This window comes from Ranitomeya imitator, chromosome 8 (assembly GCF_032444005.1).
Source record: "Ranitomeya imitator isolate aRanImi1 chromosome 8, aRanImi1.pri, whole genome shotgun sequence".
NCBI lineage: Eukaryota > Metazoa > Chordata > Amphibia > Anura > Dendrobatidae > Ranitomeya > Ranitomeya imitator.
The window spans coordinates 152,756,663-152,780,250 of record NC_091289.1 but is presented as its reverse complement, the minus strand read 5'-3'; the positions used below and the strand labels follow the sequence as shown (position 1 = coordinate 152,780,250).

General features: G+C 43.1%; 1 protein-coding gene across 1 annotated transcript; it reads right to left on the bottom strand.

Annotated features, from left to right (window-relative positions):
- Nucleotides 1–874: 874 nt before the first annotated feature.
- On the bottom strand, nt 875–22,903 carry C8H1orf146 (chromosome 8 C1orf146 homolog). Its single transcript, XM_069737626.1, has 5 exons — nt 22,835–22,903; nt 13,589–13,682; nt 8,052–8,220; nt 6,547–6,625; nt 875–979 (listed from the first exon to the last, which is right to left on the bottom strand). The coding sequence occupies exons 1-5, from the start codon at nt 22,901–22,903 to the stop codon at nt 875–877; spliced, it is 516 nt and encodes a 171-aa protein (XP_069593727.1).
- Nucleotides 22,904–23,588: the final 685 nt, after the last annotated feature.

The following is a 23,588-nucleotide window of genomic DNA, read 5'->3' as shown; positions in this document are numbered from 1 at the left end:
TTCTGTTCTTTCATGCACCCCTTCCTTTCCCGCTGGCCACAATATTGTCTTGAATTTGATTAGGTTTCCTCCGTAGTACACGCGTGTGTAGTGCAATCTCGCCTTGCGCATGCGCAGTGTGCTTTGCCCAACTGCGGGCAAAGCTGAAAAGCATTAGTGCACATGTGCCGGCGCACTATGTCCCGGAAGTATTTAGCTGTGTTCTGGGACATAGTGCGTCGGCACATGCGCATTAATGCTTTTCGGCTTTGCCCGCAGTTGGGCAAAGCATACTGCGCGTGCGCAAGGCGAGATTGAATTGCGCACGCGTGTACTACGGAGGAAACCTAATCAAATTCAAGACAATATTGCGGCCAGCGGGAAAGGAAGGGGTGCATGAAAGAACATAAAACACCGCCCATCTGACCATTAACAGAACCCGCCAAATTCGGGTGACAGAGTCCCTTTAAATTTTTCACATATGATGTGGCATGATCTAGATTATGATGGGATCTGCCAACAAATTTGTGTATGAAGATTTAGGACTGTCATCTGATGCCAAGTATTGGGGGGAAAACTTGGTGCGGCATATTGGAAATGAACATACTTTCCACCAGGAGATTAGTCGCCGTGGGAAATGTGTGGTCTGCTGATCTCCACCACCAATGAATAAACATGCAGGCATGTGCATATCAACCCATTTTACTAATGGCTAACAATGCATATCAGATTAATAACTGAAATCATGCCTAATATCTATAAATAATACAGTAGCACATGAAGCGATGGTCTTCCATAACATATCTTTTAAATAACGATTTATGGGGAACACTATATGGACCTCCATCTAACTTTCATCAATTACATGACAACTACAAATTAATTAGTTTCATAATCAGATTTTGGCTAAGGTTTCCCACACTGGGCTATTCTCCGCAATGTATACTGTAGCCTGGAGAAGTCTGTCCAATATACTTTCAATGTGAGGTTTGCAGGTAGCCTGGAAAAGATAATAGAATTTAGATGCATTTCATTTTGATGTGTACAGTCTTCTCTATATGAATTGCCCTTTTCAGCTCAATATGAAACCTTCTACAGGATGTACTAGGCCTACCCAAAATTTTTAGACCCCATTAGGGTGTGTTCCCTCAAAGAAATCTGCTCATTTTCCAACAGAGTAAAACCCTCAGCTACAGTGACAGCAGTATGTTTAAAAGGGGCATTCTCAAGATGTCTCTGAGCCGTTCAGAGCAATTCATTCTTCTTAATTTCCTTACTTTCTGGGTTTATCAGGGCAGGTTCTCGTCCTTGAGTGACATCTCTGGTGAACAGAACTGCACTATTAGTAGAACTATAATCCACAGCACAAGTTCTGCTGTCAGTGGTTTGTTCTGGAGTGTACACTGCTATCACTATAATCTTACATGGAAGATTAAAAATGGAGGCAGCACACCAGTTAAAAGGTGAAAAAAGTGCTATTTAATAGCCGCAAATGGTGACATTTCGGCTTAAGATTGTAAGCCTATTTTAAGGCTCACAATCTTGAGCTGAAATGTCTTCATTTATCTTTTACCTTGGCGGCACGACACCATAGTATGCCTCTGCTTTTCACTTTTTTTTTCTCTTTATATAATCTTACTTAGAGATAACTGGGCAATTGAACAAGCCACAGCCTGACAAACAAAAGTAGAGGGACGTAATTAGGAGACCCGCTGTAAAAGCTGCAGGGCTCGTGACTTATCATTTGAAGGAGGCTGAGGTACTGTTATAGGAGGGAGCAGGGGCATACATAGAAGTCATGGGGCCTTATTGCAGAAGTCCTATTTTACCCCCCCTCCCCCCCAAAAAAAAAAAATGTTTGGGGTCACAGAAGAGCATGTCTCACAGCTTTGCAGCCCTTACTTACAAAGTCATTATCTTCCTATTGAAGCTCCTAGATTGCCCTTTCACTGCCCCCCATAAAGTTTGATGCCAGCTAATAGCGTACCACCCTTCTGAAACACAGTATGATACCCCAACAGTGAATTCTTCCACAGTACCCTCCACACACTGTATGATGACCCTACTGTACCCCCCATCAAAGTGTGGTGATACCAACACAGTATGATGTCAAACTGTGATTGCCACACAGTATAATGGCCCCCCACACACCTCCACACTGTAGAATTGTCCCCAATAGCCGTCCAAATGGTATAATTGCCCCCACCCAGGCCTCAAAACGGCACACTGACTTCTACACTGTGTGCAGAATTATTAGGCAAGTTGTATTTTAGAGGATTATTTTTATTATTGATCAACAACTATGTTCTCAATCAACCCAAAAGACTCATAAATGTCAAAGCTTAATATTTTTGGAAGTTGGGGCGGTTTTTTTTTTTTTTTTTAGATTTGGCTATCTTAGGAGGATATCCGTTTGTGCAGGTAATTATTACTGTGCAGAATTATTAGGCAACTTAATAAAAACCAAATATATTCCCATCTCACTTATTTATTTTCACCAGGTAAACCAATATAACTGCACAAAATTTAGAAATAAACATTTCTGACATGCAAAAACAAACCCCCCAAACATGAGTGACCAATATAGCCACCTTTCTTTATGGTGACACTCAGCAGCCTCCATCCATAGATTCTGTCAGTTGCTTGATCTGTTTACATTGCGTGCAGCAGCCACCACAGCCTCCCAGACACTGCTCCGAAAGGTGGACTGTTTGCACTCCCTGTAGATCTCACATTTTATGAGGGACCACAGGTTCTGTATGGGGTTCAGATCCAGGTGAGCAAGGGGGCCATGTCATTATATTTTCTTCTTTGAGACCTTTACTGGCCAGCCACACTGTGGAGTAGTTGGAGGCATGTGATGGAGCATTGTCCTGCATGAAAATCATGTTTTTCTTGAACGATATCGACTTCTTCCTGTACCACTGCTTGAAGAAGTTGTCTTCCAGAAACTGGGAGTTGAGCTTCACTCCATCCTCGACCCGAAAAGGTCTCACAAGTCCATCTTTGATGATACCAGCCCATACCAGTACCCCACCTCCACCTTACTGGCGTCTGAGTCGGAGTGGAGCTCTCTGCCCTTTACTGATCCAGCCTCTGGCCCATCAAGAGTCACTCTCATTTCATCAGTCCATAAAACCTTTGAAAAGTCAGTCTTAAGATATTTCTTGGCCCAGTCTTGACGTTTTATCTTAGATTTCTCGTTCAAAGGAGGTAGTTTTTCAGCCTTCTTTACCTTGGCCATGTCCCTGAGTATCGCACACCCTTGTGCTTTTTGTTACTCCAGTAACATTGCAGCTCTGAAATATGGCAAAACTGGTGGCAAATGGCATCTTGGCAGCTTCACGCTTGACTTTCCTCAATTCATGGGCAGTTATTTTGCACTTTTTTTGCCCAACACGCTTTTTGCCATGAAACTGTTGATTGTTCGGTGATCACGCCTCAAACGTTTGGCAATTTCAAGACTGCTGCATCCCTCTGCAAGACATCTCACAATTTTGGACTGATCAGAGCCCGTCAAATCTCTCCTCTGACCCGTTTTGCCAAAGGAAAGGAAGTTGCCTAATAATTAAGCACACCCTATATAGGGTTTTGATGTCATTAGACAACACCCATCCTCATTAGAGATGCACATCACCTGATTTACTTAATTGGTAGTTGGCTCTCAAGCCTGAACAGCTTGGAGTAGGACAACATGTATAAAAAGTATCATGTGATCAAAATACAACTTGCCTAACAATTCTGCACACAGTGTACACATTATTTTGGACTCAACAAAAAGATTCACACTGTATAATTGTTTACATATAGTATGAGCCCCCACATAATCCTCAAAACAATATAATAGTCCCAACAGCCCTGTAGACCGCATAATGCCCCCCACATATTCCTGCAAACAGGAATGCTCCCCCCACTTAGTTCTCCATACAGTATTATGGGCACCACATAGTCCTCATACATAGAAAAAAAAAAAATATTAAATAAAAAAATGGGTAAATACTCACCTCTCCCGTTCCATGCTGCTATGGTCTCTGCAGCTCATCTTCTGACCTTCTGCACTGCTCGGCTCAGAGGAAATGATGGGAGAGGGAGTGTCATCTGACAGGTCCGCCTTCCCATCATTGTTTTCAACTGTATCGGCAGTTGAAAGTATGAAGCAGGGAGGGGGAGCCTGATGCTGGCACCAGCGGCCCAGGGCTCATGGGCCCCATTGTGGCTGTGTGGTCTGCCACTGTTGGCGGTATCCCACTGGAAGACAGGTGAGCAGCTGACTTCAGAAAAAAAAAATTGACCGGAGAGAGCTGACTGGGATGTTAAGAGTTAACTCCCTAACTGGAATGTAACTACTGACTTCTCCACCAGAGTAACTGCATAGTAGTTGCAGGGGAATAAGAGCAGCTGAAAAAAAGCAAGTCACTTGCTAACTTGCTTATTTTCAGGCTGTTAAACTATTTAAAGCAATTTAACAACTTAAGAACGCCCCTTTAATTTCACAAGCTGGGGGGGGAAATCTGCAGTGTAAATTGATTTGCACTGTGGTATATGAAGGTGCACTATAGCAATTTTATGCAGCAGATGAGCACTGCAAATTTCACCTTTTAACCTCTTACCGACCTCCGCCGTACTATTACTGAGGAGGTCGGATCCCCTGCTTTGATGTGGGTTCCGGCGCTGAGCCCACCTCAAAGCCCGGGACATGTCAGCTGTTTTGAACAGCTGACATGTGCCCGCAATAGCGGCGGGTGAAATCGTGATTCACCCGCCGCTATTAACTAGTTAAATGCCGCTGTCAAATGCTGACAGCGGCATTTAACCGGCGCTTCCGGCCATAGGGCCGGAAATGAGCGCATCGCCGACCCCGTCACATGATTGGGGGGTCAGTGATGCATCGGCATAGCAACCAGAGGTCTCCTTGAGACTTCTATGGTTGCTGATGCCGGCTTGCTGTGAGCGCCACCCTGTGGTCGGCGTTCATAGCAAGCCTGCAATTCAGCTACATAGGAGCGATCTGATGATCGCTGCTATGTCAGCTTCTAGCCTACCATGGAGGCTATTGAAGCATGACAAAAGTAAAAAAAAAAATTTAAAAAAAAAAAAAAAATTAAAAAAATAAAATATAAAAATTTAAATCGCCCCATTCAAAATAAAACCCTAAAGAAAAATATCAAACCTGCACATATTTGGTATCTCCGCGTTCAGAATTGCCCGATCAATAAAAAAAAAAGATTAACCTGATTGCTAAACAGCGTAGCGAGAAAAAAATTTGAAACGCCTGAATTACTTTTTTTTTTTTTTTTTTGTCGCCGCGACATTGCATTAAAATGCAATAACTGGCGATCAAAAGAACGTATCTGCACCAAAATGTTATCACTAAAAACGTCAGCTCGCACGCAAAAAATAAGCCCTCACCTGACCCCAGATCACGAAAAATGACGCTATGTGTATTGGAAAATTTGCGCAATTTAATTTATTTTTTTTACCAAAGTTTGGAATTTTTTTTTTACCACTTAGATAAAAGAGAACCTAGACATGTTTGGTGTCTATGAACTCGTAATGACCTGGAGAATCATAATAGCAGGTCAGTTTTAGAATTCAGTGAACCTAGCAAAAAAGCTAAACAAAAAACAAGTGTGGGATTGCACTTTTTTTGCAATTTCATCGCACTTGGAGTTTTTTTCCCGTTTTCTATTACACGACATGCTAAAACCAATGATGTCGTTCAAAAGTGCAACTTCTCCCGCAAAAACCAAGCCCTCACATGGCCATGTTGACGTAAAAATAAAAAAGTTATGGCTCTGGGAAGGAGGGGAGCGAAAAACGAGAATGCAAAAACGGAAAAGGGCAAAGTCATGAAGGGGTTAATATGCCAGGGATCAGTCTTATCAGTCTTGTGTGGACATACTCTTACAGTGTCAAAAGAAATGAAGGACAGCATCCTTCATTGTAAATCCCACCAATCTCCTCACAGGAGGCCGCCCATATAATAAGTTGTATACTTATTTGGGGAGATGTGATGTATTGATGTGTGTTTTTATGTATTGTTTTTTTTTTATTATATGTTTATATGTAAATTATATGGGTGGCCTCATGTGAGGAGATTGGTGGGATTTACAACCATCCCCTATTTAAAGCTGCCATTTTAGCTGTTTTATATGCTTGAAAAAGACCTTTAATGGTTGAAACGTTGCACTTGGCACAATAAAAGAAGCTTTTTCACCTGGATTGGATGCTGTCCTTCATTTCTTTTGGGTATGCACACTTCCACTTTGGTCCGTGGAATTAGGACGGGCATCCTATTGCCGGTTGGGCTGTCAGCTACTCTTTGAACTCTATACTCTTACAGTGTATCCCCATATTGCAGACCATTTGAATGGAGTTGTTTATGTCGAATGGTGGCGGTCACCAAAGTTTGGCCAACAAAATCTGCAGTTTGAATTCCTCCGGTTTAAAGTGAATTGAAGTTTCTGAAAATGCAGAGGAAAGAAAGCAGTGTGCAAATTTCTTTTAATCTGCTTAATTTCAGTGGAGATTGTCTTGGTTTTAATAGAAAGTTATGAACTACCTTACCTTAGCTATTGTTAATATACTTTTTACAGTCTCCATGCTATTATGGGCAGGAATGATTTTTAAGTTACTTCCAAGAAACCTAAGCAGAGAGCGAAAAAGTTTTAATCCATTTATAAAATAGAAGTATGATCATTCTTTATTGCTTATGTATATCAATCTATGTTTGGTTGATAAGAGCCATGCCTTTATGACAAAGTAATGCATCATAAAATGTTGTTCCACTTTTCTTCAACCTAAAGAAAATATTTAACTTTTTAGGAAATTCATATGAATGCAAAATGAGGCCATGAGTGTGACTTAGAACAGTGAGCTAAATTCCGGCGTAATTTGCATCCCAAAAATGGTGGTGTATGCCTTGTTCCAGTATTATTATTTGTTATACCGTTTATGCACTTCAGTATACCGGTCTAGAAAAAGGGCTGTGATACAAAATGGGGTAATTTTTTGCATGAAAATGTTGGCACATACTTTTGAGCCAAGGCCCCTGTTATGTTATCAGAGAACTCTGCTTCCTTTCCCACTTTCTTAGACACTTCTCCTCTTGCCTCCTAATTAGTGATGAGCGAATATACTCGGTACTTGAGATTTCCCGAGCACGCTCTGGTGTCCTCCGAGTATTTGTAAGTGCTCGGAGATTTAGTTTTCAGCACAGCAGCTGAATGATTTACCTCTGTTAGCCAGCATAAGTACATGTGGGGATTCCCTAGCAACCAGGCAACCCCCACATGTACTTATGCTGGCAAGTAGCTGTAAATTATTCAGCTGCTGTGCTGAAAACTAAATCTCTGAGCACTTACAAATATTTGGAGGACCCCCGAGCGTACTCAGGAAATTTCAAGTACCGAGTATATTCGCTCATCACTACTCCTAATCTTAACATCAACTCCAAAAAGCAAAAAAGCCTGTCAATCCTACTTTATTCTCTGCCTCCTTAACTTGAAGAAACACAGCATGGAGCCTATCAGTCAAGCAGGAGGCAGTGTTAGCCAGGGAATAGAGCTGGAGTGACAGAGGCTGGAACTTTACCATCGCTCTTCAGCCTCATTTTAATATTGATTCAAATGCTTATTTCTCAGTAACAGAGGAACAGACTGGCCATGTAAATGTATGGCTGATTTGGCGTTGAAAGGGCTTGATGTGCATATAAATCCTCCTACCAGATTCCCTTGAAGCAGTTTGAGAAGTCATCATGTGACTGATCATATGCGATATGCATAATTACAATCACATACTGACTAGCTTTCCAATTCTCTCAATGTTCATTCAAAGACTACAGCTCCTGCGTCATCGTGAGAAGTAGGATTAACTACTGTGTGTGTATATGTAAATATATACACTAATAGTAACCATATCACACAGAAAAAAACTGACACACTAGTTCTGATATATAATCACACACATATTAACCTAGAAGAATTGTTACATTGATTGTTGCACTACTCGCAAACCTCAATCAAGCTGCTGCACAAATCCAGAGAGAGTCATTTGAAATGTAAATGATCTACCTGAGCTGAATACTGAACATTAGGTCCCGTTCCTCCTGTCCATGGAGAGCTGCCACTATCACTAAAAAGCTGTTTCGATGAATAGATGTAAATTCTTGAATTTGCTCAAAGACTGCTTCTCTCTCACTGCCAAGGATCTCTTGAGTGTCTGCCAGCAAAAATGCTATGCCTTCAAAAGAGAGAAAAAACTGCTTGCCTACAATGTAATTATGAGCTGCTGGTGTAGAAATATTAAACATGCAATGACACAAAAGGGCCATTACTTACCAGACTTACAAGAGAAGCAGAGATAGTTATTTATTTTGCTCACTTATATAGCACCATTAATTCCACAGCGCTGTACCGACGTTACCAGCACTGTCCCCATATGAAATCTAGACTGTTAGCCCCAATCCGTATGCCTTTGGAGTGTGGAATTAAGCCAAAGGATGCCCACCCAAACACTGGGAGAACATATAAACTCCTTGCAGATGGTTCGTGGTGGGATTTGAACCCCACTCGGCCAACGTTCTGCCCATTAGCAGATGCAGAGCGCCTTATGCTGGTAAGACAACAGCTTACAGATGTAAGGAAGTAATTTCTAGTAATAGATTGAGCCATTTGGACAACTCATTTCTATATGTAACACGGGTGGCTTCCTAATTACTAGCCAGATCAGAGAATTACTCCCTCTTAGGAGCAATTATGTGTTTGGATGGCTTCACACATCCGAAATTTATGGTTTGAGCATGGACCACAATGTACAGATTGACTTCAGATTTCCTGCCCTGAACTGAAGAGCCTCATATATGCCTATAAGACTGTTGAGTTCAGGTCAGGAGACCGGTATCCAGTCCAGATCTGTTCTCAGAGCGTCAATGTCAGGGATGTGAAGACCATCTTTTATAGTAAGTTATTTGGCACATTGATCCGCTACTTCTGGTGCATCTGCAATCAAGTGTCTTAACCAACAAATAGAAGAATATTTCTGATTAACATATAATCTCTAATTTGCAATATTGTTCCATTAATATGTAAAGCTTAAAGTATTCCATTTTATGAGCGTTTTTAATGGAAGAACGTGTATCAATCAGACATGACATGAAAATCATGGGTGTACGTAGTGAAGAACATTGAATATCTTATGATAATTGCACCCTGTCAATCTATCAAGTGAACACTCGGGTTTTTTAAATTGAAGCATCGGGAAAAAGAAAATTAGCGAAGAATCAGGATTTCGGTGACTTTGACAAGGGTCAAACTCTCCAAAACTGCTGTTCATTTGAGGCATTTCCTGTATGCACTGATTAGTACATGTCAAAAATAGATCAAGGAAGGACAACCAGTGAAGTCTACCAGGTCATCAGCAAACAAGGTTAACAGTGTGAAAGAGATCAATAACTTGTCGGTCTGAGCGGTGTCAGAAAACAGGGCAAAACCGCTTTCTGCTTATGGGACGGCATAGCCAAAGACTGGATAGTGATGGTGCCTGTGATGGGAACAGAACTTGGCCATGGAGCAGTAGAAGAAGGCCTCATTTGATGAATCGGATTTTCTTTCATGTCATGTAAATAACTGGCAAAAAAAAATGGCACAGGATGCACTATGGAAAGCAATTCAGAAACTGTTTGAGGAACAAGACAAAATAAAGCAATGTGTTAAACCTGTCTCCAAAATTACCAGATCTTGATTTTATGGGTTTTCCTGCACATCCTAAATAATCCTATGTCCAATCCATGTAAATTACCAGACAAGGTGGGGAATCCTCCAAGATCTAAAAGTTGATTTTCAAGATCCAAAATCTGATTATATTTTTCATGTGGTTATGAATTTTAACCCAATACATGCAGTGTGCCTGAATGTATATATCGTCTGAGACATCACATTCATGTGGATATAGGCTTTTTCTACTGCTACATACAGTGTCATGTAAAAGTTTGGGCACCCCTGGTCAAAATTACTGTTATTGTGACCAGTTAAGAAAGTTGAAGATGAATTGATCTCTAAAAGGCCTAAAGTTAAAGATGACACATTTCCTTTGTATTTTAGACAAAATATATATTTTTCTTTTACATTTTGAAAATTACAAAAAGGAAAATAGGCCAATGCAAAAGGTTGGGCTCCCTTGGAGATTTGTGTGCTCAAATATTTATTTGACCAAGGTTTCAGACCTTAATTAGCCTGTTGGTGTTATAGCTTGTTCACTATCATCGTTAAGCCAGGTGATGCAAATTTCCCAGCTTTATAAAAATCCAGCATCCTCTAACCTTGTGCTAAAAAACAAACAAACAGCGGCCATGGGTTTTTCTGAGCAGCTGCCTGGCACTCTGAAAATAAAAATGGTGGAGGCTATAAGAAGAAAATCGTTTTCGAGTTGCCTTTTCCTCCATTTGAAACATAATTAAGAAATGGCAGTTAACTGGAACAGTGGAACCTCAAGATAAAGTTTGGAAGACCAAGCAAAATTTCAGCGAGAGCTGCTCGTAGGAATGCTACAGACACAAATCAAGTCCCCTGCTTGACTGTAAAAGACCTTCAGAAAAATTCAGCAGACTCTGGACTTTAGGTACATTTGTTCTACTGTTCAGAGACATCGGCACATATATGGCCTTCATGGAATAATCATTAAACGAAAACATCTGGTATCCTCACCATAAAATTCAGCACCCGAAGTATGCAAGAACATCTAAACAAGCTGATGCATTTTGGAAGCAAGTCCTATGGACTGATGAGGTAAAAATAGAACTCTTTGACCACAATGATCAGAGGTATTTGTGGAGAAAAAAGGGCACATAAGATTTCACAGGTAGAGGGAAGAATGGATTCAATTAAATTTCAACAAATTCTTGATGCAAAAATAATACCATCCATAAAAAAGCTGAAGTTGAAAAGAGGATAGCTTCTACAAATGGATAATGATCCTAAACATATTAAAATCCACAATAGACTGCCTGAAAAGGCGCAAGCTGAATGTTTTACAATGGCCCTCACAGTCCCCTGATCTCAACATCACTGAAAATCTGTGACTAGACCTCAAAAGAGCAGTGCATGCAAGACGACCCAGGAATCTCACAGAACTGGAAGAATTTTCCAAGGAAGAATGACTGTACCTAGTCCTGATTTTGCACCTGTGTACCTGCACTCACCTTGCATTAACTAGAGGTGACTCAATCAGATCATGGTTGAGAACAGGTATTTGTTGCTATTGGATTTCGAAGTTGTTTGACCGCCTCAGAGGTGCTAGGATCTTTACCAAGCTGGGTCTGCTAAGAGCTTACAATCTTATCGTTGAGGAGGTGAATGGAGGATAGCTTTCAACTCCTATGATGGTCATTATGAATACCGAGTTATGCCGTTCAGTCTCAGCAATACCCCAGCTGTCTTCCAAGAATTTCTGAACAACATCTTAGGAGACCTCCTTTACACTTTGTTGTGGTTTACCTTAATGAGATTTTAATCTTCTCTGCAGACCTCCCCTTTTTTTATAGGCGGAATGTTCGCCAAGTCCTGCAGTGACTGAGTCTCCTCTATGCCAAATTTGAGAATTGTTTGTTCAAACAATCTTCTCTCCGTTTCCTAGGTTATATCATCTCGGACACAGGCCTGGAGATGGAACCAGAGCAGGTGTCTTCCATCCTCGAGGGGCTGCGCCCTGACATCATTAAAACTATTCAGTGATTTGCCAACTACTACTGGCAATTATTTCCGCATTTCTCATCTCTGACCACTCATCTATGCATAACCTGTACCTGTGGGTTCTTCGTCAAGCCTTCTCTTCTGCCAGAGTGCAACTACTCAATTAGCGACTGAGAGTTGTTAGCAAAGATGGCACATTTCACTCCGTTACCAGGTCTTTCGTCCACTCCAGAACTTGCAGAGAAATTCATCCGGCACATCATCTTCCATCTTCACGGATTCCCTCGTCAAATCGTGTCCGATTGAGGTATCTAGTTCACGTCCAGATTCTGTCAAGCTTTGTGTAAACTTCTGAATGTTGACCTGGATTTTTTGTCTGCATACCACTCACAATCCAATAGATTGGCCAGAATCTGGTTGATTCTTTCTACCTATTTCCTGCGGCACTTCACAAATGCATATCATGACGATTGGGCCAAGCTCTTACCATGGGCAGAGTTCTATAACAACTACATAAGTGAATCTTCTGCAAGTTTTCCATTCTTCATTGTTTTTGGGCAACAGCCAGGAACCCCTCTGCGGGTGTCGGCCACTTCTGGCTTACCAGCAGCCGATGCGTTTACGAAGGATTTCTCGAAGATATGGGAGGACACTAAAGCCACTCCAGAGAGGACGTCTTAGCGCATGAAGTTGTGTCCCTCCTGAAGCCAGTCATATCGAGCTGCTTCTTCAAGGATCCTGATGTCACGCCTGCTCCCGCCAGCTCCGAGGATGTCTTCAAAGTAAAGACCATCTTGGCCTCAAAGAGGGTGAGAGGAAAGACATTTTTTTTTAGTTGATTGGAAGGGATTTGAACCTTGAGAGGTCGTTGGAGTCCAAAGAAAATATTCTTTTTCCACTTCTACAGAAATTCCTTGCAGGCTTAAAGAAGGGGGGGGGGTACTGTTACAGCAGCGCCAGCGCTCCTGCATGGATCCCCTTCCTCCCCCCCAAGCAGGAAATCTGGCTTGTTAACTTACCTATCCACGCTCCTCCGGCGTCTGCTTTCTTCCAGGACCTGCGCATAGCATGCAGGTCTCCTGGGAGTGGTTGGGGTGCGCGATTCCTGCATCTTAAGGCGCCTGCGCTGCTAAAAATGACCCTAGCCAATAGTTGGGAGGCATTTTGGTATATAAGGCATCATCCTCTATTGGGATGCCTTAGCAACTTTAATCTGTGTATATCCTACTTGTTAGGTCCCTATACGCGTGCTCTCTGATCCTGTCTGCACCTGTTCCTGTCCACAATGCTGCACCCACACCTGTATCTATCCTGACTGCCTAGTCCTGCTCAGTCTGATCCTGCATCTTTTTACCTGCACCTGTGACCCTGTACTGGTGGATGTCCTGTGTTCCTGTACCAGTCCTGCTTGTGCCAGATCCTGCACTTGTCTACCAGCCGTACACTCCTGCTAACCAGTTTCTTGGCAATCCCGCTTTTCTGTCCCCCTTGGGGGTCAGCTACCATGGCTCCGTGGGTCCGTCCTGGAGTAGCACCTGGCATCAATCTGGAACAAAGTCCAAACCCACCATCAGAGGCTTTAAGACGTTTATCCCACCTCAAATGGTCAAAGCAGTTTTGGCAGCACAAGGTAGAACTGCACAATGTTAGTCATGTGGTTTTAGTGTTGAGACTGATACACATATTCTGTATTCTATGTATTGATGTATTAATGTGATTGTTATAAACTAATAAACTTTTTGAATATTTTTATACAACTATGTTGAAGTGGAAGTTTTTGCTCCGTATTTTTGTGGTAATTACATTTTATGTCCTGCTAGCTAACAATATTTGAACACTGTCTGTGACCTGCAAATTAAATCTCAGACAAAGTCTCTGTAACCAATAATATTCAATAATGTCAGCTATCACTAGTAACATACCGGAAAGGGGAAAAATTATAGATCCAGTTAGCACAGACTCTGAAAAACGAATTTTATGTTGTTGATTCCGCAAAGACGTAATCACCTCATGATCCTGGAGGAATATCAGAAACAAATGACATAATATATAATTTGTGTGAGTAAATACTTATATATGTACACACCATATTGTACAAATGTTTCAGGTAGTTGAAAGAATACTGCACTGTAAAGAGTGCATTTTATTTGATAAAAAATATTTATCAAAGTGAATGGAAAAATAAATCCAAAGCAATATTTGGTGCAAATGCAATTTGTCTTCAAAGCAGCATCAATTCTACGTAGGTACATTTTGCACAGTTCTTGAAGGAACTTGGCAGGGAGGTTGTTCAAAACATCTTGGAAAACTAATCACAGATTTTCTGTGGCTATAGGATTGACAAATCCATTGGTCTCTTCATGTAATCTCCGACAAACTCTAGGATTTTGACATCAGGGCTCTGTGGGGGCCACACAATCATTTCCATGATCCTTGCTCTTTCTGTTAGGTGTCGAGTTCCCACCTCTGCACAGGGGGAATCTCGAACCATCTCCGCAGCGGTCTCCCATTCTTCTTCAGTAGCAGTGGAGCCTGCTTAGCTGAGACATTGGTCCCAGCGTCTGGCTCAAGCTGATACTGTGCGACTGGTTACTGCTGTCCTTCCAGGCTCTGCCTTTGTAGCCAGCACTTATCAGCAGCAAGCAGGTCTTTCTGGGACTAAGTCCTGCTTTTCCCATACTGAGCATGCCCACAGGACGACCTCCCATTGGAGGTCGGGGGTCACATGCTTAGGTCCTGTTGCGGCTCCTATTGGACCATCTGGAAGGTCCTGTAGCACTGCTGCTATAAAAGGTTCGCATGGCCGCTCGGCCATGCGCTAGTGCATACTTGAAAACGTGTGTGTATGTAGATGTGTGACTGTTGCTTTTTAATCATCCCCCTTCCTAGTGTTGTTGACTGCTCGCGAATGGTGAACACTTGCTATCTAGCGCCCAACAGTGCTACCTGCACCTAACTGTTGTGAATTCCGCTCTTGCGCTCCCTCCGGTGGTTGTAAGTGGCACTTTTGTGAGTTCTGCTCTTGGGCTCCCTCTTGTGGTTTCTAGTGGTATGGCTGCTCCTTGGAGTTAGCTGTCATCAGCTGCCTCCACTTATCATCTCTTCTGCTCGGCTATTTAAGTCTGGCTCTTTCTTCAGCCAGTGCCACTTGTAAATGGTTCCTGGTTGGATTCACATCTCTTTGGAGTTCCCAGTTATCCTGACCAGTTCAGCTAAGCTAAGTTTTTGCTTGCTCTTTTCTGTCCATAGATTGTGGACTTATCCATTCTGCGCTTTCTATGTTTATCCAGCTTATCAGTGTGAATTAATTCTGTCTTGCTGGAAGCTCTGGGAGGCAGATTTGCCCTCCACACCTTTAGTCAGGTGTGGAGATTTTTTTGTAAACTCTGCGTGGATTTTTGTAGTGTTTTATACTGACCACACAGTATTCCATCCTGTCCTATCTATTTAGCTAGACTGGCCTCCTGTGCTCATCCTGGTTTCATTCTATGTATGTCTTTTCCCTCTCCACTCACAGTCATTATTTGTGGGGGGCTAATCTATCCTTTGGGGATTTTCTCTGAGGCAAGATAGTTTTCCTGCTTCTTTCTTAAGGGGTAGTTAGCTCTTAGGCTGTGACGAGATGCCTAGGGAGAGTTAGGAGCATTCCACGGCTACTTTTAGTGTTGTGTTGAGCTTAGGGACTGCGGTCAGTACAGTTACCACGTCCTTCAGAGCTCGTTCCATGTTGCTCCTAGACCACCGTATCATAACACCTAACACACGATACTGCGTCTGATTGCAGTGATCGCCAGTGCGGCACCGTGCACTAATAGAGCGCTTTCCTGACCCAAGTCTGGGTGGTTAGTGGCGTCCGCCAGAGCGGCACTGCATGCACTCTTGTGCATTTAATTATTGTTTCTGTTTAACTCTGACACCCCAGTAGCGGTGTCGAGCGCAATAGGTCTAGAGGAACTCTTTCCCTGAGTCTTCCCATGCTTGCGCTTTGTGCGGTACCGCGGCCCTGTGACGCAACAGGGTTCGCTTCCTTCATATCAGGTGAAGCTAACCCGTGTGTGTATCCACATTATACCCCCATATAGTCCGTCAATACTCAGCAGCAGGTTCCATCTCTGCACGGTGGACACCGGGCTGCAAACACACCTTATACCATCTTCCTAATTATTTGGTGCGTTCCGCTAGCCCTAACACTTCCTTACACTAAGTATAGTTCTCAATTATCTTGACTGTATGTCTGGGGTTGTTGTCCTGCTGCAGAATAATTTTAGAGCCAATCAGATGTTTCGCTGGTGGTATTGCATGAAAGATCAGTATCTGCATTTATTTCTCAGCATTGAGGACTGTAGACACAGTGGTTGGCCAAGGTATCTTAGTGCACCGGGAGGTATTTATCTATCATGCATGCAATACCATCAGGGAGGAATCTAACTGGTGTATATATTTCATGTAATAAAATTTGAAGATAATTTTATATGCAAAAATCTTGGACGTCTACTCCTATTTTTTCTCCTGCTTTCTAGGAATCTAACTGGTTGCAGGTTGTTGTCCTGTTGCAGAATAAATTTGGAGCACAAGAATTTCCTTCAGCATAAATGTCAATCCTGTAAGCAATAATATGGCCTCAATAGAGCACTGATCTCAGCATGATCAATCAAATCTGTCGTGGATTACATAGAGACAGAAGGATTTGCTCAAACTAACCTCAATAAAAGATCTGTGGATAGTTCTCCAAGATGTTTGGAACATCCTCTCAATTTCCTGCAAAAACTATGTACATGAGTAGCCTGAAGAATTGTTGTTTTGCAGAAAAAAGGGTGGTCACACAAAGTATTGATTTGATTTATATTTCTCAATTATTAATTCTCATTGCATTTTTCTCAATAAGAGAATTTTTGAAAGAATTCCTAATTTGCGGCACCGCAACTGCTGGTGCTTCTACAGAGCTCACTCGGGATGAAGGATCCTGCTCCTCCTCCTCAGTGCTAGTCCTTCTCCTATTTCAGAAGTCAGCTTCTGTCAGCCTTTTTAGCACATGCGTAGTAAAACTACAAGAAAAGGAAGAAACCACATATGGAATTTTTTTTTTTATGCCAGGCACTATGATGGCCGAAAAATTTAAGAATAGTCAGACATAGGGGCGTGGCCTGAGAGCTCATGTGAGCGGACGTGTGGCTGTGAGCTCCCGCCGCTGTACATTCTAAAATCCTGCAGAGCCGCTGCTGTTTGGTCCCTGCGGGGGGCTTACCGGCTGCGGGGAGACTTGGAGGGTCCGGCGGTGCTGAGCGGTGGTGCTGGAGCCGGCGAACATGACCAGGAGACGGCAGAAGGACGCGGGAGCCGGGGATGCAGGCGCAATCCAAGATGGCGCCGACACGAGGGAGAAGGCAGACAAGGAGAACGCCGCATGTAGAAAAGCGCATGGAGGTAGCGGCAAAGCTCCAGCAGTTTGCGAGAGCAGAGGCCGCAGAGGAGGGAGCCGGAGCTGATACCGAAGAAGAGGAGGAGGAGGAGAGCCCAGCAGGAGAACATGAGGTACAACAGGGGAGAAAGGAGAGTAAAATGGCGGTGGCAGAAGGGGGACCCGAGGAAATGGCGCCAGAAGCTGAGCCTACCCTAAGAGACGTTTTTGCGCTAGTCTCTTCCTGTAAACAGTCTCTGACCTTAAAGATACAGGAGGTTAAGGGAGACACAGCCCAGATAAACGCAGCCATGCAGAAGATTGACAAACGTGTGGGGGAGGTAGAGGAGAGAGTGAGCACTGTAGAAGACCATATAGTGCAGCTGCAAAAAGCAGAGAAAAAGTTCACTCAAGCAATAGCTGAATTGGCTGCGAAAAATGAGGACCTTGAAAACAGGTCCAGAAGAAACAATATTCGCATAGTGGGCATCCCTGAAAAAGCTGAAGGGAGGAATCCAACGGAATATATTGAAAAATGGCTGTTAGAAACATTTGGAGATATGGCGCTAACAAAAGTGTTCGCGGTAGAAAGAGCGCATAGGGTCCCGCCGAAACCACCTGTCCCTGGAGCGAATCCCCGTACCATGCTTGCCAAAATTCTAAACTAGAGACAGAGACATTATCCTGAGGAAGGCCAGAGACATGACGGATCTGACAGTTGAAGGCCAAAAGATTGCTATATACCCGGACTATTCTACTCTGGTGCAGAGACAACGGATGATGTTCACGGGTATCAAGAGACGGCTGAGGGAGTTGGGAGTACAGTACTCCATGATGTTTCCAGCAAGACTGAGGGTGGTGGCGTTTGATAAAATTCATTTTTTTCAGAAGCCGGAGGAAGCTACCCAGTGGATCGATATTAATGCTAAAAAGCTTAAAGGAAAAGGAGACTGAAACTGTGGGAAGAGTCTGATCTTGGTTACTTATCTGTCAGTTGGCAAAGAGTCATGTGATTGACAACTCAGGGGGTATGGGTGGTGAAGAAGGGAGCTGGATTGTATTCAGTTAAAGTTAAAGGGATGGTGTAATGGTTGCTGGGAAAGGGGGAGGAAGGGTATGCGGCATATTTTAAGTGTATGCAGGTTTCTTGCGTGTGTAAATAATTCTACGTTAAAATGTTTTGAGATACGTTATTTTTCAAAATGTCTGAAATCCTGTTATGTACAGTGGTGGGAGGAGGGTTGGGAAGGTAATGCCAAACGGAGTGTTCGCTATGGGCGATGATACCCCACTCTTGAAAAGAGGTGGAATGGTTAGATGTGAGGGGGGAAGGGTGGGAGGGGGAGTTGGGAGGGGAAGGGGGAGGGTAGTTAGACAGCTTGGGCTCAAAATTGACGATACTTATAGTGAAGATGAGCCAAGTGATGGGGACCCGTTTTAAGATTTTGTGCTGGAATGTGAGAGGCCTAGGGGAGAAATCTAGACGTGCCGCGTGTTTGCAATATGCAAGAGACCAACGGGCCTCAATGATATGCTTGCTGGAGACGCATTTGGTAAGGGAAAAGGTGGATGTTCTGAATAGACGGTGGATCCAGAAGGGATATCATTCTACCTTCTCCACGTATGCAAGAGGAGTCTCAATCTTGGTTCCAGCGGGAGTTCAGTATGAGGAGGTGAAGGTATGTGTGGATGTGGATGGGCAGTACGTACTAATACGGTGTATACTGTATGGAGTGATGTTGTGTGTTGCAGCGATGTATATTCCGCCTCCCTACTCTAGCAGGAAAATTAGAGAAGTAATGGAGCGAGAGGAAAGATGGGGGCCGGCACCGTTAATAATTATCGGGGATCTAAACAATATCTGTGATGAATATTGGGATAAAAATAAAAATACTCAGAATAGGTCGGAGGGACACATAACATTTGGCACCTATATACAGGAGATAGGTTTGATTGATCTTTGGAGGGTTAGACATATTGGGGAGAGAGGGTACTCATGTTATTCACCGGCGCATGCCACGCTCTCTAGGATTGATATGGCTCTGGGTAACAGGATTTTGGACACATTGGTTGGGGAGGTGAGATATCTGCCAAGGGCCTTGTCGGACCATAGTCCAATTGAAGTAGAGGTTAGATTGGAGGGGGCTCATTCGCTAAGTGTGAGAGAATGGAAGATTCATCCTAATTGGTTACAGAGTATTGAGTTGGAAAGTATAGGACGGGAGGTAGCGGAATTCTTTCTCTTAAATGATGGAAGTACTGATGCTCTTACGATTTGGGATGCAATGAAGGCGTATCTGAGGGGACTACTGTTTAGGGACATTAGTAGGTGTAAGCGGAGGACGAGAGAGGCAGTAAAAGTGGCAGTTGAGGAGTTGAAGGAAGCAGAAGATGGGATGGCTACGCTGGGAACCCCTGAGGCAGAGAGAAGGATGAAAAACGCACAAGATCATTTGGAAAAAATTCTGTTAGGCAAAGCCGAGAGGAAGCGGGATTTCCAAAGGGTATTGTTCTATCAGGAGGGAGAAACAGTGGGACATATGCTGTCGGTAGTGGCTGCTGCTCAGAGAGGTTCTTCATATATACATTCTTTGGACTCTGCTAGTGGAGGTAAAATAACGGAAACGCCTGAAATCTTGAGAGCCTTCGCGGACTTCTATGCAGATTTGTATTCCTCTCGGGTTGGTGAATCGGTCGAGGACACACTGACTTTCTTGGAAGGTCTGGATCTGCCGAGACTGAGTGAGACAGATAGGGAGAGCCTTGAGGCCCCTATCACTGAGGAGGAATTGAGTCGGGCATTGATGTCTATGGCTAATGGGAAGGCGCCTGGGGTCGATGGGCTACCCGCTGAGATCTATAAAGGGTTGGCAGAAGTGTTGATTCCTAGATTAAAAATGGTATTGGAGGAAGCTAGGTCCTGTGGGTGCTTGCCAGCCTCTATGAGAGAGGCCATAATAGTGGTCATTCCAAAGGAGGATAAGGACTTGGGAAAACCGGAGTCGTACCGCCCAATTTCTTTACTAACTATTGATGTCAAGCTTCTGGCCAAGGTGTTGGCTCTCCGCCTCTCTAGTGTTATTGCGAGTCTGGTGCATTCGGACCAATCTGGCTTTATGCCGGATAGATCAACGGCGATCAATTTGCGGAGGTTATATGTAAATTTGCAGGTAGAGTCTGACAACTGTGGTCGAAGAGTGATTGTATCGCTGGATGCACATAAGGCGTTTGACAGTGTCGAATGGGGGTACCTCTGGCAGGTGCTGGAATGTATGGGGTTTGGTCCGCAGTTTGTGGCCTGGATACAGCTGTTGTACTCATTACCGTCCGCTAGAATTAGAGTAAACGGGGAGCTATCTCGACCTATAGGGCTGGCTAGGGGGACTAGGCAGGGATGCCCGCTTTCACCCCTCCTGTTCGCGTTGGCTATAGAACCTCTTGCTGTTAAGATTCGGCAGGCGGATGGGGTCCCTGGGTTTAGGTATGGGAAAGTAGAGGAAAAAATAGCGTTATACGCGGATGATGTTTTGCTGTTCCTGGCGGATCCAGACGATTCACTAAGAGGGGCCGTTGAAATCGTTGAGAGATTTGGTACTGTGTTGGGACTAACAATTAATTGGGATAAGACGGTTCTTTTTAGAGTGGATGACGTAGGAGAGAATGTGAGTGAGGATGTTGGGGATGAGAGGCTGAAGGTGGTTTCCCAATTTAAATACCTCGGAATATGGATTTCGGTGGCAATTGCGGAGTTCCTGCAAAGAAATTTGACTCCTGTTATGGGGGTACTCAAGGCAAAGGTAGATGCCTGGAATAAGCTACATCTATCGGTCGTCGGTAGGGTAAATCTTATTAAAATCGTCCTGATGCCTAAAATTCTTTATGTTCTACATAACGCACCAATTTGGATCCCGCGGGGGAAGTTCAGGCAGATTAACGCCCTTTTTAGAAGTTTGATATGGGGAAGACAATATCCACGTATTAGCCTGGAGACGCTTCAGCGACCCAAGGAAGATGGTGGTTTGGCTTTGCCCAACCTGGAAATATACTTCCTTGCGGCCCAGAGCCAGCATTTGAAGGGCTGGGCGCGAGGGGCGTCATCCAGTGCAGTACAACAGCTAATGGAAGTGGTGACGGACCGACGACCGATGGCTAGGTGTTTGGAAGATGGCTCTTTGAGCGCTCTGGGGAAAGTATACCCAACCCTGTTCCTGATTCGTAAATTGTGGAATAGACTAAGGCAGATTCGTGGGGTTAAAGGGCTGACTAAATTCACACCGATATGGTCTAACCACGATTTAAAGGAATTTGAGGCCTTGGGAGGAATATTGGAATGGCAGAATAAGGGAATTTGCTTTGTTCACCAGATAATCCAGCGACAGGAACTGAAGTCCTTCTCCCAATTGCAGGAAGAATTTGGTCTGCGATCCACAGGGGAATATCAGTATGCGCAGATGAGACATGCCTTTAGAGCTCAGAATAAGAAGGCTGATATCCGGGTTCAAGATGATATAGTGTTGGAGTATGTGTGTGGTGACGGAACTACAAGGGGAGTTATTTCCACTCTGTATAAGGACCTTATGCACACGTTCCTGCTAGATTTCCCTATAAAGGCGAGAGCTAAGTGGGAGAGAGAAGTGGGACCGATGGAAAATGAAACCTGGGAATCGGTGATGGAGTGGGTTCCGCGACTATCCTTGAGTGAACCATATAGGATCTCGCAGCTATACATTCTGCATAGGGTATATAAATCTCCGGAAGTGCTATACAAAGCGGGATTGCGTGCCAATTCTGAGTGTCCAAGGTGTGCGAGTGAGAATGCAGGAATATATCACATGATGTGGACGTGTCCGAGACTGGCTGCCTATTGGGTGGTGGTTTTGAGCCGAGTTGAAGCAGCGTATAAGTGCAGAGTTCTTAGAGACCCGATAGTATGCGTGCTGGGATATGTGGAAGAAATTGGAGTTGACAATACTTGGAAGATTGCAATCGCTAGGCTACTCTACATGGCCAGGAAAGTAATAGCACGAAATTGGATAAATGCGGAACCACCTGTGAGAAGGGAATTTCTCCAATATGTTCAACATGGTCTAAAATTGGAAAAGGGGGTGTACAAAAAAAGGGGGAAAATAGAAATGTTTAATAAAATATGGTCTCCTTGGCTTGATTTGGATTGAGGAGTATAGTCGTCGAGTTTCCTAAGACCTGGATGAGGATAAATTACACGAGGCAGAGAAGGCCTCAGTGGGGTGAAGATTGAGACTGAGCTGTCGTAGGGGGGAGGGGGGTAGTTGGGGTAATGTTGGGGTTTATTAAAACAAGATAATGTGTATGTGATATAATGCAATGTAAATGGCATTCTGATGTTCTTCTTTATATTGTTAATAAAAATCTATTTAAATCAAAAAAAAGAATAGTCAGACATAAAATTGCCTGTCTTTTGCAAACTTGGCTCAGATGCTGAAATACTATTCACAGCTTTACATTTTACATTACTAAATGAGGATGGGTTACTTCCTGACAATTTCCTCCTTATAAGATTAGCAAGTTCAGACCTTTTTCCTCTAGGAATAATATATAGCTCTAGGCTATGTAACTATTTTCTCAAAATTAATAGTCTGGTCATTTAGACTTGCAAGCAATAGCAGGGCTTCTTATGACAAGTAATGAATTCCTGCTGGCTGGCGTATTATTATAGAAGCAGCCGTATTTTTTTAGAATGGAAAGACAAAATACGCTTAGGTAGAAAACATCAGTATTAGGGTTCCTGTACCTGCAAAGAATTGCTCACGATCACGGTGGTGCTCCAATCCTCTGCCAGTTTTGCATCTGGAGGAGCCATTATTATTGCAGCTTCTGGTTGCGGTGAGGATGATTAGATACACTCAAAAACAGAAACTGAAGGAATAAATGATTGTATAGAACATAAATTTTGACTCTTATAAAATCTCTATCAAGACCTTTTTAAAGGGACATTTTCAGTTATAACATACAATGTATCAATAGGATAGATGGTAACTGCTAAGTCCCCCACTGATCCCCAAATCAGGAGAATTGTGTCCCGTTTAACCCACTTCACATAACTCTGCAATGCTACAACATATCCTATTGATTCTGAGATTTTTTTTTTCCGGGACACATCATACTTTAGGGCAATGGTAAATTTAGGTTGATATGTTTTGCATTTATTTCTAAAAATATCAGAAATTTGACAAAATTTCCCCAAAAATTGCAATTTTCAAACTTTGAATGAATATCCGTTTAATTCAGATGGTCATACCACACAAAAATATGAATACATAACATTTCCCTCGTCTCTGCTTTACTTTAGTACAATTTGTAAAATGTTGTTTTATTTTGTTGCCATTTTACAAGCTTTAAAGATTTAGAAGTAATTTTTCATCTTTTTTTCAAGGAAATATACAGTATATACATACACACAGTGATATGGGAATGTACAGTGCAGGAGTGGTATCAGTTAAGAATTGGGATATAACAGACTTGGTAAGCAATGTGCATGCAATCTG